Raw genomic sequence first — 17,500 nt, 5'->3', positions numbered from 1 at the left:
CGCAGAGTCACTTTTCCGAACTGATATTGACAGCAGGGTTCTTTGAAAACCCTGTGTTGCTGCCTGTCAATGCACGAATGCCGGCTCATTTCATCCGATGACCTCTTCAACCAAACAGTACTTCGCTCATATGAAAAAGCGATTGTCATTGTGATACGCTGCAGCACAGCACACGGTGACACAACGAAACGCGTCCACTGTATTTAACCCATCACCCTTGGTGAGCAGTGGGCAGCCATGACAGGCGCATGGGGAGCAGTGTGTGGGGACGGTGGCACCTCAGTGGCACCTTGGCGGATCGGGAGTCGAACCTCTTCCTTAACCGCCAGGCCGCCGCTGCCCTGACAATATTAAGTGGTTGAACTGACCACTAAATATTGTCTGTTTAACAAAGGACTTTCATTCCACGAAATGAGCTCGATTCAGACGTTCAGATATCAAAATATTTTATTGAAAATCTCTGCATTTCTGTAAATGGCCTGTTGTGTTAAAGCAGCCGGTGACCTCTGACCCTGCGCCGCCCCACTCTCTCCCTTCACTGGACCGGACACTTTTCCAGCGGGCCGTTGCGCCTCTTGGCACCGCGGGGTCCCAGGACGCGGCGCAGGTCGCTGCCGAAGCTCGGCCGCCGCCGCCAGCGGGTTACAGCGCCCCGCAGGGGGCGCCATCCGCCTCGCCGCCGCCCCTCCCCCGGCCACAGCGCCTGGTACGACCGGAGGGAGACCCTGCGGTGCCGCGACGGCCCGGTCTCCGGCGGCAGCCCGCCGCGCCTCGCCAGCGCCTCGAACGCGCTGTCCAGGTTCTGGCCGTCTTTGGCGGACGTCTCGAAGACGCCGCGGACGTCGGCGGGCGACACGGCCCACTCCTCCGCGGGCAGGTCCACCTTGTTGGCGCAGACGACCGTGGGGACCCGCGTGGGCTCTCTGCCGTTGAGCAGCGCCGCTTTGGCGCCGAAGATCTCGTTGCGCAGAGCGACCACTTCCTCGAAGGAGCCCCGGTCGTCCACGCTGAAGACGAGGAGGAAGATGTCACCTGCAGAACAACCAAGTTCAAAGTGTAAGTGAAAGTGATTGTCACTTGTGATACACAGCAGCACAGCACACGGTGCCCACAGTGAATGTTGTCCTCTGCATTTAACCATCACCCTTGGTGAGCAGTGGGCGGCCATGACAGGCGCCCGGGGAGCAGTGTGTGGGGACGGTGCTTTGCTCGGTGGCACCTCAGTGGCACCTTGGCGGATCGGGATTCGAACCGGCAACCTTCCGCTTCCTTAACCGCTAGGCCACCACTGCAAATTCCGTTCACGCATTCATAATAATTCCCGAGCAGTTCGCGGTTTTACGCACCGGTCAGGATGGAGAGCCTGCGCTTGGCGGGGAAGCTCCTCTCCCCGGACGCGTCCAGGATGTCGATCTGGTACGTCTCGCCGCGGATGCGGTACAGCTTCCGCAGGAAGTCCTCGGACGTGGGCTGGTAGCGGTCGTCGAAGCCGTCCCGCAGGAAGCGGCGCAGGATGGAGGTCTTGCCGACCCCCGGCGCGCCCAGCACCACGACGCGGCGGCAGTTCCGCGGCTCGGCGGCGCACGGGTCCGGGCGTCGGCGGCGCACCAGCGCGGCCAGCCGCTCCAGCGCGGAGCCGCCGCCGTCGCCGTCCGGGTGCCTCCAGTGGGCCGTGGCCAGCTTCAGTATCCCCACGCCGGCCTTGGAGATGGCGGAGACCGCGCCGTGGTGCGCGTCTTTGAACTCCATGTCTCCGGGAGCGGGGTCGGACGGAGGTGCGGGAGGGTTTTATACCGGCCTGCCCGTTCACGTCACACGACGCACAAAGAGAACATAACGTTTTCGGGGGAACTGGCACGCTTGAATAAATTACGCATCATTTTACAACTATTGTTTCGCAGCGTACATAATAACAAAAAAATATATTTTTTAATTAGTCTTTTTTGTGCGTGGGTGTGTTTCATCTAGTTCGCATATTGTTTTGTAGTTTAAAGTTTTTCTCTGTATTTTATAAAATAATTTAAGAGAGGCGCGCCCCCGCGCCCGTTACCATGGATACGGCCAGGACGCGCGCTAACAGCCAGAGCTAGCCGTTAGCATGGCTGTACCGTTCCTCGGCGTAACTACGCTTAAAGCTGCACACGTCCAAACATTAACCTTCTCTCTCTCGCTAACCGGGAGAGCGTGAACGTCCGAGGCAACTGCAACGTGACGGGACTCGAGTAAAGGGGGTGTAAACTCGAGTAAATAGCGATAAAACCAGAAACAGGCGCACGGAGAAGACCTGGGCAGGAGGAAGGAGGTGAGCTGCCCTCCACGTTACTAGATAACCCGCTAACTAACTAGACAACCCGCATCAGGAGACCACGTCCAGGCCGCCTGGTCTGTTCAGAAGCTCTGTGAGGAGGTCTGGAGCATTATGGGTGCTTTATCTCAGGCTCCATAATTCTATTTCACCTACAGGACTGGCCTTACTTGCTGTCACCATTCGCCTTTATTTTTTTAACATCAGTAAATTGTCACTGTATATGTAAAAACGTTTTTTTTTTTTCCTGCGATTGCTTATGAACATTGTCTACCAGGGACCCTTGCGGATGACATCAAACACGGCCACGTTTTTTAAAAAGCTATAGGGTATTAAAAAGGCGCCGAGCCTGCTTTATCCCCGCTGTCCATCGCCACCCTCGAGGCAGAGAGGCTTCCTGTGGTCTCCCTTTCAGACGGAGCATGTTTCTTCTCGCCGTGTTCTGGGTCACACATCAGGTGCATGAAACAATACAGGACGTTCGGAGCGTACTTTCCCTCCCGGGGTGGGGGAGGCAGGAAAAGCAGGATCTCCTGCCTGTCATAATAGACGTTTTATAACGAGATCTTTTTCTGGTACAATAACTTGCCTACACCAGAGAAAGTCCAGTAAAGAAGCACAATTTTCATATATACAGTACAGGCCAAAAGTTTGGACAGAACTCATTCAATGTTTTTCTTTATTTTCATGAACATTTACGTTGGTAGATTCTCACTGAAGGCATCAAAACTATGAATGAACACATGTGGAGTTATGTACTTAACAAAAAAAGGTGAAATAAGTGAAAACATGTTTTATATTCTAGTTTCTTTGCTCTGATTACTGCTTTGCACACTCTTGGCATTCTCTCGATGAGCTTCAAGAGGTCGTCACCTGAAATGCTTCTCCAACAGTCTTGAAGGAGTTCCCAGAGGCGTTTAGCACTTGTTGGGGTCCAGCTCACCCCAAACCATCTGGATTGGGTTCAGGTCCGGTGACTGTGGAGGCCAGGTCTTCACTTTTTGTTAAGTTTTGATGCCTTCAGTGAGACTCTACCAACGTAAACGGTCATGAAAATATCGAAAACGCATTGAATGGTGTTCCAAATTTTTGGCCTGTACTGTATATACACTGCTCAAAAAAGTAAAGGGAACACAAAAATAAGACATCCTAGATCTGTTCTTTACATATTTGATTATCGATAGGGATCAAATTTACCAACCTCGGAGTCACACTCAAAATTAAAGTGAAAAAACACTACAGGCTGATCCAACTTTCCAAAATGAAGCTCAGTAGTGTGTCTGCCCGGACATGCTGCTGATGAGGTAGCGGATGGTCTCCTGAGGGACTAAAGCATCCCGCAACTCCTGGACAGTCCGTGGTGCAACATGGATGGAGGATGGAGCGAGACACGATGTCCCAGATGTGCTCAGTCAGATTCAGGTCAGGTCTGCACTACCTGAGCCACTTGGGTGGGTTGTACACTCCGTCTCATGCTACCACCAGAGCCAAAGCACCGGCAGCATTCTAAAGTGACCAAAACATCAGCCAGAAAGCACAGGAACTGAGAAGTGGTCTGTGGTCACCACCTGCAGGACCACGCCTTTATCTGGGACGTCTTGCTAATTACTTATAATTTCCACTCTGTTCCATTTGCACAACAGCATGTGAAATCGATTGCCAATCAGTGTTGCTTCCTAAGTGGACAGTTTAATTTCACGGAAGTGTGATTGTCTTGGAGCTGCATTGTTTTAGGGTTCCCTTTATTTTTATGGCATTTTTTACATTTAATATATATATATGTGCCAAATGCCTTAAATGTAAATGTAAAATGTAGCTTCAAGAGGTCGTCACTTTCGTTCTGCTGAGCTTGCTCCATTACTCTCTGTTGTTAAGTGACGTGGTTCTGCCGTGCTCTGCAGAAAGGAATTGTCCATGTCTGCAAACATGGAGCAGCTCCAGAACCACAGCCCGAGAAGAGAGGATGTCCAGGCTCTCATCATCAAACAGGAGGACTTAGAAAAGGTAAGGGGAACCTGCTACTTCACTATGCCATTAAAATATACATTTCTAGCATATTTCAGACTCTCTTACCCAGAATGACTTACAATCAGTACTGACAGGGACAGTCCCTGTAGAGACACTCAGGGTTTTTGGGGCAGCGGTAATCAGAAGGTTGCCGATTTGAATACCGACCCGGCAAGGTGCCACTGTCCCTACACACTGCAGCCTCGGGCCTCCTGTCACGGCTGCCCACTTCTCACCAAGGGTGATGGGTTAAATGCAGAGGACACACTTCATTGTGTCACCGCGTGGCCTTCTGGCTAAGAGAGTGAGTGTCTTACCTTCTAGGCTACTACCAGCCCCAGTTTTAGTTGAGTTTCCTTGAGGGATTTGGGTTGTGAGGAAAACCGCATACACGTTGCTCAGAAATCAGGCATTAACATGTAAAGCGAGCTGGTGGGACGGGTAGGGGACAGCGTGGGCCCGGAGCTGTGCCATGTTTTTGTTCTGTTCCACTTATGATTTAGCTAATCGAGTGCCTAATGAGCAACTGATTGGCTGGAAACGTTTGGAATGGCGTGCATGAGGTGAAAAAAAGTGCAAACTCGGGTAACTGTTCCAAGTTAGACGTGCCTTGTGAAGGGCAGGGTGGTAGTGGCCTAGCGGGTAACACACTCGCCTATGAACCAGAAGACCCAGGTTCAAACCCCACTTACTACCATTGTGTCCCTGAGCAAGACAATTAACCCTGAGTGTCTCCAGGGGGGGACTGTCCCTGTAATTACTGATTGTAAGTCGCCTGGATAAGGACGTCTGGTAAATGGCGTAAATGTAATGGGTCGAATTTTTTTTACATGTTTGGTTTTAAAAATCTGGAAGGTTCTCCTTCCCACAAGGATTTCTCCATTCCCTTTCATGGTTTTTATTATTTTTCTGTGCAGCTTCGGATGCCCCAGCCACCCAGGCACTCCCACAAAGCTCCAACAGTCACGCGTGTTGTGGTGCGGCGGAACCGTCCTGCAGACGAAATAAAAAAGAAGACGGTGCTTGTCGCCCGGCCTCTCCCAGAAGACACGGCACCACAGCTTGTGGACTACAGCGGTAAGGTGTCCTTATCTTGTGGGAAGAAGTTGGGATCTGTTGTATTTTTCAGTTGACTGGGCCACCACTGTACACACTGAGGGTGTCACAGGACGGGACAGGAAGAAAGGGCAGATGTCGGAGGGGACGAATAACTCAGTGTGGAGCAGCGCAAAGGGGATCAGCTTGACGCTCATAAAACAAACACGAAAAAGGAGACGATGCGGTGTGGGAGCGAGACAAAACACAGATCAGGGCTACTGGTTCAAAGAAGAGCTGAGTGATGAGAAGCCAGTTTAAATAGGGAGCATGTAACCGTGTCCCGCGGTCCTACTGTCATGTGACCAGAGTCACGTGACAGCGGGTCAGCTCATGGATTGAGCCTAGACTTTTTGAACTGAGAACTAGTCTAGGACCAGGACGAACTCATTAATGTGAAATGGACCCCAAAAGTTCTGTTTCATGACTTCTGGAGCATTACTTCTTATTTAGGGCCAGGTGGTCCACGCTTTGACAGCCAGGGGATGATCTTGCCTCACAGCATCCTGGGAAGCCTGGAGGAATTTAAGAAAGACATGGAAGCAAGAGGAGAGCTGGAGGTGAGAAGTTACAGTCAAACATCTCACCGGTGTAATGCAATTTACGGCGTTACGTAGTTTAAATAAAAAATTGTATTCCATTACAGTTACTGTAGGAAAAGGTTTCATTAAAAAACAAATTCATGACTACAATTTTAGCTACATGTTCCGATATTTTCAATAATAGTGGTGTAGCAGGATGGGCAATCAGTGCTCAGTACCTATAAAAACCTTTGTGACGTGGACGTTGTTAGTTGCAGGTGATGGGTCTCCGGTCCTGACAACGAACCTGTCTGTTCGACTGTTGTAGCTGGACTGTCCGTGAAATCCATCACTAAAGTGTTGCCATTATGAAGTAAAGGGTGACAGTGGGGCAGTGGTGGCCTAGCGGTTAAGGAAGTGGCCCCGTAATCAGAAGGTTGCCGGCTCAAATCCCGATCCGTCAAGGTGCCACTGAGCAAAGTGCCGTCCCCACACGCTGCTCCCCGGGCGACACATTTCGTTGTGTGCACCGTGTGCTGTGCTGTGTACCACAATGACAATCATGTCACTTTCACAATATTTCAAAGTCAGAAAAGAAACACACTACAAATAAGTATAAATACTGTATATAATTATTGGCATAAACGGCTTCTGCGCACACCATGGTCAAAGTTAAGTTTATTTATTATTACTATTTGATCTTTGCGTGCTGTGCGGCATTGTCACGTGACCAATAGAAACAAAGCCTTGAAGCGGCTCTGAAACCAAGATGGAGGAGCGATTGACTACAGCAGTGATCGTTGTCAATTATAGCGATTTAATGTCACATGCTACAGGCATGCTGCGTAGGTGAGGAAGTGCGGAGGAACCCCGGCCAATCTTAAAGTTCCTCGTATTATTCAGTGCTATTGAATGTTAAATATTTGATTTAACAGTGGTCTATAACTGTATGATCTTACATTAAAATGAGGCCTGGAGTCATAGTTTAGAATACTCATTCACAAAAGTAATCTAAAAGTACTCAAATATAATCAGTGACATAACTTTTATACATTCATTGAAATAGTTACACTACTATTATATTTTTAAAAGGGTTACTTGTCTCTACTACATCCCGCTATGGGCATTTGTTTTCTCCAAGTATTCCACATATGAACAGTTCTTCCATATTCTGTGGACGACACGTGGGCTGTTCCTCGTCTAAAGCCATGAGCTTCTCCCCCAGCTGATAAAAGGAGTGCCAGACAGGCAGGAGCTCCCAGATCTGCCCGTGGGAGGCCGGAGGAGTGAGGAGGGGCCCGGAGAGCGGCCCCACCATGGCTATGATCATCAGAGCCACGCTCTCAGGCACTGGCAGGGCCAAATGTCCGAGCGACGACGCCAGCGGGACTTCATCTCTCGTGAGTCAGCGAGGGTCAATGTGCCCAAGGAGCACGCCGCATGCCATGAACAGTGCGTGCCGACTCCTGATATGGCGTGCTCGTGCGTGATAGCCTGTGTTTTTGCGGCAACAAACGAATGAAAGTGGCCTTTGCTCCGTGTCGCTTTGATTGAGGCAGGGTTGCTGCAGAGGCCAGCAGAGGGTCTGCTGATGAGCCAGTCCTACAGATACAGGCACATTCAGGAGCAGAGGGAGCTGCTCTCACGAGCGCTGCCAGCACTTCATTCCGGATTCGTAAGATGCCCTCTTTACCTCTTTACCGAGGTGCTTTGTCACCTAGTTCATTAGATAATTTCATAAAACACACACATGGCTGACAGCTATAAAGTATTTAGAATTTATTCAAATTGCCGGTAAAAAGAACTGATCAAGCGCTTTCATTTGCGCCCACATCGTCCTCACCCCTCAAAACAAACGATGCTGCTGAGAGGCTTAATAAGTAAAGTAAAGTAAAGTAGTTGGGACTGGTCATTGCAGACTCATAACATGGGACCCTTTTCAAGTCTCAGTGACCTCCTCCCTTGAACAACCTGATAAAGATTTCTATAATAAATCTGATCAAAAGTAGACTTGAAATTGCTTAGTTTAGGGGTCTGGCTAAATGAAAAAAGGATTCATTTAATGCGTCTGATCTCCACCCCTCTCTCTTTAGGGTCGTGGTGCGGGCAGCGAGTTCTGGAGTCAGCCTCAGCGCTTTGGGGACGAGTCGAGTGGCATCGCGGCCACTCTTACGCAGACAGAACGCGGCAACCCAGAACCCGTAACACACATCAGCCAACCACACTGCATACTGCAGGAGACAGGTGTACACACACACACACACACACACACACATCACATGCATTCGTTTATTACCTCCAAAGATACCGCATGCACAACACATTATGGGACCAAAGACTCAAACTCAGACATTAACAAGGATTCAAAAACGTCCAAATTTGATATAGCGCTTCGGCTGCACAGAGTCTAGTGGTTTCATTCCTCTGTTTTTTTTCATCTGTATCAGGCAATGTCCTTCGTGATCCTCCCAGCGGCTGGGAGAGCAGTGAGTACCTGCATCAACGCAGGGACGAGCTCCGGGAGATGCTGCAAGACCTGGACTTCAACCAGCCTGTAAGGCGCACACATGCCTACACAACTGCCTGCACATCATGGGTACATTTCAGTTCATTCCTCTGAATAGTTACGGTTTCGAATGACGTCGCACGCACCTTGCAGTTCCGCCACGCGAGACTCGTTGTCTGGAAAAACGCCGTGAATGGTGTTGATGACGTCATTTCCATGCATGACCCCTCAACTTCTATAGGCCGTTCTCCTCCTCGTCCAGACTCTTTCCTCCTCATTAGCATTTAAAGACACGGAAACGGCGCGTCCTGGGAAATCTCGTTGTGGGACTGGATCAAAGTGGCTGAATTTTGGAAAGAGACTTCAGATACAGTATTAAGGGACCGCTAGGGAAAAATTCATAATAGGGGACCTTAAATGTGAAATATAAACATCAGGCTCCTCCCAGTTTATACCCGGTTTATTAAAACATCATTAAAGATTGAGTAAGTATATGAAAATAAAAAGGGTAGTTTGGTTACATGGATAAGAACCAATCAAACAAGTCCCACACTTTACTAACAAGGCCGTGCTTAGCACACTAGTGTCTAAAATAATGCGGCATTACGACATGCTAGATTGTGTGCAAATTTATAGTGTTGTACGTAATATCAGTTCCTGGTATATCTTGTTCCTTGAACGAAGCCACACAGCGTCTCCTTCGTACTGTATGTAAATCAGGCAGAAAAGCAGGCGCGGTGAAATATCTTCCCTGACCCACCCAGCAGCGCCACCCCGTTCCATCTGTGCCGCAGCATGTGACCGACGCGTTAAACCGAGTGTCATTTATATTTACATTCATCAGAAGCCCGTATCTAGAGCGCCTTACAACCAGTAAATTAAGGGACAGTCCCCCCCTGGAGACACTCAGGGTTAAGTGTCTTGCTCAGGGACACGATGGTGGGGATGTGCGATAGCACTGATTTCCTATTCGATCCGATACCAAGTACTGATCCAGTACAGACACTTAATACCAAAACTACATGTGTTAAGAAATTAAATTAATTACGAAGTGTATGTCTTGCGGGGTTTCATGGCGGCGCCACCCCGTTCCATCTGTGCCACAGCATGTGACCGACGCGTTAAACCGGGTGTCTTACCGAACTCATTTATATTTACATTCATCAGACGCCCTTATCCAGAGCGACTTACAATCAGTAGTTACAGGGACAGTCCCCCCCTGGAGACACTCAGGGTTAAGTGTCTTGCTCAGGGACACGATGGTAGTAAGTGAGGTTTGAACCTGGGTCTTCTGGTTCATGTGCGAGTGTGTTACACGCTAGGCTACTACCGCCCTACTGAGAGTACCGAGCTGCCGAACAGACTGGGGCCTCCTGATGTGCCAGGAGCCGTATTTCTACCGACACGTCTACTTTCAGCTGGAACGTGGCACTGCAAGTTGAGGACACCAGGTAGGTGTGGAGAGTATGGACGTTTCGTATTGATCCGCACATCCCTAGTTCGTTACCCGCTAGGCTGCTACGTGCAGGTCGTGACTGCCGCCCTGCCCCCCCACGCCTGTTCTGCCATTGTCCTCTGGACAAGTCCCTGTAGACTGGATGTACCCTGCTCACACAGACACAGTTTCCTGGACGCACACCGCGGCGGGTGAAGGGGGAACCCGAGGAACACGGCGTGCCTCCTCCGTCTCGCTCGCTGGACAGAATTGTGAACGTATGGACGGCAGTGTGTCTTCAGCACACATTTGGACCAGCATTTGGAGACACACACACACTCGGAACCATCTGGAGTCCGCCTTTTCGCATTGGCTGCGGCAATTAGCTCCAATTAGCAGCTTAAGTAACAGCGGCGATCGCGGCGATCGTGCCTCCACACACATACACCGGCACTTTGTAACGAGCGTGATGTAACGGGCCGCCGCTCATTATCCCGCCCGCAGGAGCGGAGCGAACGAGGTGGAAAAGGACAGCGAGAGGAAGGGAGGGAGGCCGGAGGCACACGAGGTGCCGTACTGAGGGCCGATGAAAGGAGCCGCAGTTCCCGGAGAACCTCACCTCAGCACAGAAGAGCTTTTCCCACAGCAAAATGTGGCAGGACATCGTCTCCAAATGGGACGAGCCTGATTACTTTAACGATGGCGTGGTAATAGCCTAGAAGATCCAGGTTCAAACCCAACTCACTACCATCGTGTCCCTCACTTAATTTCACTTAAATTCAGAATCGGAAAACTTTATTAATCCCCATGGAGGTTGCTTATGCTACAATTGGGAAAGACATACAACATACAAGTGCACAGAGACGGAGAGACTGACATACATTTAGGAGTATAAATAAAAATAAGTATGCAGTAATGGCCAATCAGCATTGCACATTATGTAAGAGTTAAAAGTTTAGAGTCAATAAGTGAGTTCTTGCAGAGTAGAACAGGACAGTTCTTCCCTGATTGTCTCCAGGGGGAACTGTCCCTGTAACTACTGGTTGTAAGGCGTTCTGGACAAGGGCGTCTGGTAAATACTGTAAAATGTAAATGTAAATGAGTTATTGCAGAGTAGAACAGCAACAGGAGACAGTTCTTCCCTGAGTGTCTCCGGGGGGACTGTCCCTGTAACTACTGATTGTAAGGCCCTCTGGACAAGGGCGTCTGGTAAATACTGTAAAATGTACGTGAGTTATTGCAGAGTAGAACAGCAGCAGGAGACAGTTCTTCCCTGAGTGTCTCCGGGGGGATTGTAAGGCGCTCTGGACAAGGGCGTCTGGTAAATACTGTAAAATGTAAATGTAAATGAGTTATTGCAGAGTAGAACAGTAGCAGGAGACAGTTCTTCCCTGAGTGTCTCCGGGGGGACTGTCCCTGTAACTACTGGTTGTAAGGCTGGCCCCCACGTTTAAGTGGTAGTATGTGCGGTACGCGGTTCAATTTTTTTTTTCTTGTCAGGACATGGACGCGTTGGCGGTGATCGGCTCAGGCCAGCCCTTCTCCTGTGTCTCAATCCAGCGGTCACCTCTGCTGGAGGAACAGGAGGAGGAGGAGAAGAGGAGTGACCAGCAGCCGAGAGAACATGAGTAAACCCTCAGAATGATCAACGCCCGCTCATGGTTCTTGAAATTTGCCACTCCATCTCATTCTGTGCTTGCAAGGGACCCTCTGGCTCAGTACGAGGACGTGGTCACCGAGCCGTTGCTGGTGCCAGCGCTGAGGTTCTGTGGCCAGTTGAGTTGCTGGACTGGCAGCTCCCCCTTGCACAGGGTATACATGGCGTATTAAATGTTCCGATTTCATGGATTACTGTCGATTGATTCGGCTTGTGAGAGAAAAGGCCACCCTGTGTTGGTCTTCTTCAGGGCGCAGTGGGCATCAGGGCACGGCTGATGTTCGAGGCCGAGGTGGGGCTCAGCGTGAACTCGCACGTGGAGCTGCAGAACGAGGGCAGCACTGCCATCTACTACAACTGGCAGAGGATCCCAGCACCCCACAGCTTTCCTGAGGCCAGGCCAGCGATGGGCACACAGCAATTCTACTTTAACACATCTGCAGGTACCACACACACACACACACACACACACACACAGCAAACTGCCTCCCTACAGATATGTATTTAAGCCATTCTGCCCCTCTGTGTGGAGGGGCTACAAGTGCAAAATTAAATAGATGAGTACATAAATAATCTAATACTAAAATGTGGAAATCATTCATTATTATTCATTTGGAATCACATTCAGCACATTATGAAATACTTCTATCTGTCAGTCTGACCCATGGGCAGGACTGACGCTGGTCTAATAATGTGTTTTAATGTGTTTTTTTACTGATCATGTATCAGTGTATGGTGGTAGTAGCCTAGTGGGTGACACACTCGACTGTGAACCAGAAGACCCTGGTTCAAATCCCACTTACTACCATTGTGTCCCTGAGTGTCTCCAGGGGGGGACTGTCCCTGTAACTACTGATTGTAATTTGCTCTGGATAAGGGCGTCTGGTAAATGCTCTCTCTCTTTCTCACTCACTCACTCACTCACTCTCTCGGCCTCAGGCGTGATTCTCCCTGGTGACACCCAGAGGGTGACGTGCACCTTCAAGCCCGCTCGTGCAGGGATCACGGCGGAGGTTTGGCATTTGAACACACATCCTGTGCTGCTGGGAGGAGCAGCAATGCAAGTGACACTTCGTGGGGTCGCTTTCTGCCAGGACAGAACCGCAGAGCGGAGAGCAGCCATCGAGGTGCCAGTGTGTTTCTCTGGTTTTTATCATGACGGTGATAGTGTGTAAATGTGCTTTCTCTTGCACAGCGGGAACTGCAGCATAAGGAGGCCTTGTCTGCGTGTCGGTCCATGCTGTCGGACGTGCTGCGCCGTGTTCGGACTCCAGAGAGGCCAGAATCCCCCATCCCAGTCGGCACAGAGGAAGAGGAGTTCCTCAGCATCAACCCATCAGTAGGTCCCCGCAATCATCAAACAGGAGCGCTGGAACCCTCTGGTCCAGACCTGTCCTCTTACAAACACGCAGAGAGAATCCCACCCGGAAATGATCCCCCAGGGTTCCCACAGGTGCAGGGAAAGTCAGGGAATTTCATCATTTGGCTGCCAAGTCAGGGAATTATGAGGAAAAAGTTAACAGCATATAGTGCAGTGGCTGAAACCTGACAGTGCGGACTTTAGTTTCTCCTGCTCTAAAAAAGCTCAACATTCTAGAACGCAAAATCTGTGTCGAAATGTCCTTACACTCACTAACTTACCAAACATGCCAAACAAGTGATTTGGCTTGAAAATGAAGAATTTAGTGCTAAAATAAAAGATATGTGTAGAATCCCTTTTCTGCCCTTTTCTGCTCGGCAGAGTAGACATTTCTTTATATTGGACATTTCTTTATATTGGAGCTCGTAGAAATTCTCCTTTTCGGTTATGGAATGTCAGGGAAAAATCAGGGAATTTAAAGTAAATGTAAATATAAATTATATGAATATAAAAATATTAGACAGATTACCAGTGTTCACTTTTTAAAGTGTATGGATGCACTGAAAAAAGTAAACCATAATTTTATTATTTTTTGTATTTTTTTTTTTTTTTTTTTTTTTTTAGGTTTAGTCAGTGTTCACTTTTTTTCAGGTGCACACATACTGTTCCTAACCGAGCTGAGAAACGTTTCTGCGCAAGTTTGACAATCCTGCTCATTGCACATTACATAGGACAATAATAAACCTGCCTGCCTTCAGACCGTGCACACTGAAGCAGCATTACTGATACATGCAGAATAATAACTTCGGATCGTCGGTGAGAGATGCAGGCAAATAACAATCGGTCATCATTACAGTTTAATGTCACAAATATTCCAGGCAAATCAGACAAAGAGCCTGAAACGCTGTGAATGACGGTGCTTCGGTAGCGGATGCGCGTGTGTCTATGAGCGAGAGTGAGTCCGTCTCACGTCAGGCTGCCAGATTTGATCTTGGGGCTGGAGATTACACGCTGTCTATTAGACCCCCCTTACACACCCACACGGGGGTGTTCTCATCATCTACTTCTCTCTGGCTCTGCTTTAACGTGGTTTATTTGTGCTACGCCATTTCCACAGCTGCACTTCCACCGCGAGACCATCGAGGCCCTGAAGACGCTGTGGTGCGAGGTCACTGCCGCCACGGCCAGGAGCGACTCGCCCGAGGGCCACGCCTGGGACCTGTCACTGTCCAACCTCAGACAGGTAGAGTGCAAATATGCACTGTACAGGACCTTCTTTCTTCATATCCAGCATGTCATTAATTGCGTGATTTGTGATGAATTCCTTTCATTCCTTTTGAAATGGACAAGCTTGCGTCGCGTTTTTAAAAGTGTCATTGTCATTGTGATGCCATTTGTCACTGTCAGCTTCAGCCTGTTTCTGATTGGTTGCTTCTCACGTCCAAGGCTGTGCTGTCTCTGCCTGAGAGTGACCCCAGTCTGACCCCCGCGGGCGTCTGCAGGGAAGCTGCCTTGGCCGAATACAACGCCCTGCTGTCAGAGCTCCACAAGCCCCACTTCCCTGCACCATCCCTGTCTCTTCTGTCTACCGGGTGAACGTTCTCATCATCCCATCAACATTTCCCTTTAATTTAATCATTTCTGTTCCGCGTTAACGGCATGGCGTCTGCAGGCTGCAGCTGTGGAGGGAGCTGCTGGATGGGCTGGAGGAGGAGGCGGCGCGGCTGGGACGGGCGCTGGCGTTCCTGGATACGGAAACCGAGGACCTTAACAGCGGTGAGGTTACGCGGTTACAACCAGCAGTTACTGGGACAGTCCCCCGGGAGACTCTCAGCGACACAGTGGTAGTAAGTGGGGTTTGAAGCTGGTAATTTGTGGACCTTCTGGTCCATAGGCGGGCGTGTTACACACTAGGCTACTGCCAGCACTCTGTCATGCGCCGTTGTCATGTTGCAGAAAGAAAGTGACATGACCGTCCCGCTCTGGTGCGTTTCTACCAGCTGGAGACACCAGTCCTCATTCAGCACATCATCCCACTGGAAACGATGAAATAGCTCGTTTACAGCGCTCAGTACAACCCTGGAGGGGTGCAGTGCCGACCCTCTTACATTCCAACCCGTCATTGAAATGTTCTTTTAATTATTGTTCTGCACAAAATAGTCTATGTTGGCAAAGTGTAAAGAAAACGAAATCTGTAAAATATTAAAAAAAAAAAAAAAAAACCTGCAACCTGCCATGTGCAGGTGTATCTGCAACGTTGTGCTGTGAAGCCCCTTAAATGCTCCGGTTTAACCAGTTACCTTCGAAAGTTGCACAGTTTACATTTGCAGCATTTACCAGACGCCCTTATCCAGAGCCACTTACAATCAGTAGTTACAGGGACAGTCCCCCCCTGGAGACACTCAGGGTTAAGTGTCTTGCTCAGGGACACGGTGGTAGTAAGTGGGTTTGTACCTGGGTCTTCTGGTTCATAGGCGAGTGTCTTACCCACTAGGCTACTACCAGTTAGTGAAATGAAGTTTACCTCCGTGTCTAAGCGTCACATGAAGAGTCGGTATACACTCACCGGTTCTGAACGGCCCCAGAGGCTGCAAAACTGTGAAGACCAAGAAGACTCTCCCAACAAGGCAGAGACAAAGTTGTCGAGACGAGCGAGTCAAGATATCCAAATATCTGAAGCACCATCAGTCATCTTCACGTAGAAAGAACTTACCAAAACTCAGACCGGGCAATTAATCAGGACGGCAGAAGTTGCAGCTTTCCAGAGTAGAGGCTGGAGGATCTGCTTATAGGACCACAATAAACTCAAATTTAAATTTTATTTGTCACATACACAGTCGTACACGGTACGAAATGCTTTAGCGACTGCTATAGACCTCAATATGCAAATATTGCAAGTATATATTGAACCAATATGCAAATATGGCAAACTTAACCAAATATTACAAATTAATGTTTTTAACATAAAATATGTGTAACAGGTAGGGTGAAGGTGTGCAAATGTGTAAAGTAAAGTGAAAATTTGGGTCCCCGCAATCCATTGTCCATTGTTGGGGTGGCTGAGAACAATAAGACGTACACTCGATAGACCTGGGCTTCATGGAAGGGTGGCCAGAAACGTGCCATCACTCAGCGGTGAACACGAGCAGGCTCCCCACTCGGCCACTCGCCGATGTAGCAGCCACAAAAGGTGACCCTGCAAAGCACTGATTTTAGGGGGGGGTGATGTTTTCTGTCGCTTTGTACTATTTGTTCACGTTCTGCAAACGAAATTCTCAGATTCTCTAAGGAATCCAGTTTGATTCCGAGTTTTAAATTGACAAAACATGAAGAACGCAGAGGGACGTGAATACTTTTGCAGGGCGTTTAAAGCCTAAATCTGCTATCGTTACAGTTATTTGTTACTTTAGACATTTGTAAATGAAATGTGTGGTTCTGTTTGAGTCTTTACTCCTCTTGCTGCCCTGAAACATGTTTATGACAAAAGATTTTCCCTTTGGGATAAATGAAGGAAAGAAAGGAGTCCCCGCCCCGAGAGAGGACAAGAAAGCGCCCCCTGTAGAGGTGAGTGTGCCTGCTGTAACAAAGACCAGGAGGGGGCAGCACTGCTCCTCTGCAGCTTCACCCAGGCCGTGCTGCGGGGACAATTCACGGGGAGGTGGGGATGCTCTACAGGCATCTGAGACGTCGGTGACAGAAAGAGCGTTTTTATGGTTTCGTGCAGGATCCTGCTGGCAGAAAAAGGAGGAGTCTTGAGGAGGACCCGGCAAGAGGCCTGTCCTCCTCAACAGCCAGTCCGGAACCTGACGGAACAGGGGACCACGCGGAGCCCCGAAAACCCGAGCTGCTCCGCCAGCGACTGTTCCAGCAGGTACGTACGTTCGACCCTCAATAAAACGAACCTTGATATTCACGCCACAAATTAAACGAATTAAAGGGCCATCGTTTCCACAAGCAAGAGCTGGCGGGAAAACATTTACATTTACGCCCTTCTCCAGAGCGCCTCACAGTCAGTAGTGACAGGGACAGTCCCCCCCAGGGAGAAAACCCAGGGTTAAGTGTCCTCAGGGACACAATGGTAGTAAGCGGAGTTTGAACCTGGGACTTTGCGGCCTTCTGTTTCACAGGCTACTACCACCCACTCAGATGAATATAAATGTGTTGTCTGAGAGCGTTTTGTCTGTGTGTATTCAGTACTGGTCTTTCTCTGGTTGTGCAGGTGTATGTTCTGATGGAGGGACTGGTGGACTCTTTCTGTGACCTGCATGATGAATGCCTCCACAACCAGTCACACAGCCAGAAAGCATAAATGTCCTTCTTCAGCTTCCTTCTTTCATTCACATGACCCTCTTATTCTTTTTTTTTTTTTAAAGCTCCACGCCTTTTTTTTTTTTTTTTTTGCCTTCATAAGCGACCCATCTGTATGCGAGCGCTCTAAATTCAGCCTGATCATACAGAGCTGAACGACTGACTCAAGGGCATTTGGTGACAATGGATGTCAAATCGACCAGGGATGTCATCTCCCATTACACCCAACACTGGGTGATTAGAGATTTCAACAAGGTAAAAAACAGAAATCAATGGCTGGAAAAGGGTCTTTCTTCACATCCATCT

At 49.1% G+C, this 17,500-nt stretch overlaps 2 protein-coding genes across 8 annotated transcripts; one reads left to right on the top strand and one right to left on the bottom strand.

Annotated features, from left to right (window-relative positions):
- Positions 1-535: 535 nt before the first annotated feature.
- On the bottom strand, positions 536-1,887 carry LOC114785827 (GTP-binding protein Rhes-like). The gene is made up of 2 exons (XM_028972456.1): positions 1,347-1,887; positions 536-1,032 (listed from the first exon to the last, which is right to left on the bottom strand). The coding sequence occupies exons 1-2, from the start codon at positions 1,747-1,749 to the stop codon at positions 536-538; spliced, it is 900 nt and encodes a 299-aa protein (XP_028828289.1). The 5' UTR covers positions 1,750-1,887.
- Positions 697-17,236, top strand: LOC114785661 (MYCBP-associated protein-like). Of its 7 annotated transcripts, XM_028972139.1 has the most exons (20): positions 2,066-2,302; positions 3,573-3,727; positions 4,207-4,309; positions 5,230-5,389; positions 5,861-5,967; positions 7,154-7,328; positions 7,488-7,603; positions 8,022-8,172; positions 8,376-8,482; positions 11,370-11,497; positions 11,573-11,681; positions 11,777-11,969; positions 12,466-12,653; positions 12,722-12,865; positions 14,004-14,129; positions 14,333-14,478; positions 14,559-14,662; positions 16,398-16,450; positions 16,611-16,757; positions 17,106-17,236. In XM_028972139.1, exons 2-20 carry the CDS (start codon positions 3,684-3,686, stop codon positions 17,193-17,195), a joined length of 2,391 nt encoding a protein of 796 aa, XP_028827972.1. In that variant the 5' UTR covers positions 2,066-2,302; positions 3,573-3,683; the 3' UTR covers positions 17,196-17,236. The 7 variants fall into 7 exon arrangements, 6 of the variants coding, with proteins under 6 accessions (XP_028827974.1, XP_028827975.1, XP_028827972.1 ...); XM_028972141.1 differs by lacking the exons at positions 2,066-2,302; positions 3,573-3,727 and adding an exon at positions 697-1,056; XM_028972142.1 differs by lacking the exons at positions 2,066-2,302; positions 3,573-3,727 and adding an exon at positions 1,354-1,416.
- Positions 17,237-17,500: the final 264 nt, after the last annotated feature.

The sequence above is a fragment of the Denticeps clupeoides genome, chromosome 3 (assembly GCF_900700375.1).
Source record: "Denticeps clupeoides chromosome 3, fDenClu1.1, whole genome shotgun sequence".
Taxonomy (NCBI): domain Eukaryota; kingdom Metazoa; phylum Chordata; class Actinopteri; order Clupeiformes; family Denticipitidae; genus Denticeps; species Denticeps clupeoides.
The sequence above is the reverse complement of the archived record's forward strand: the minus strand, read 5'-3'. Positions and strand labels throughout refer to the sequence as shown.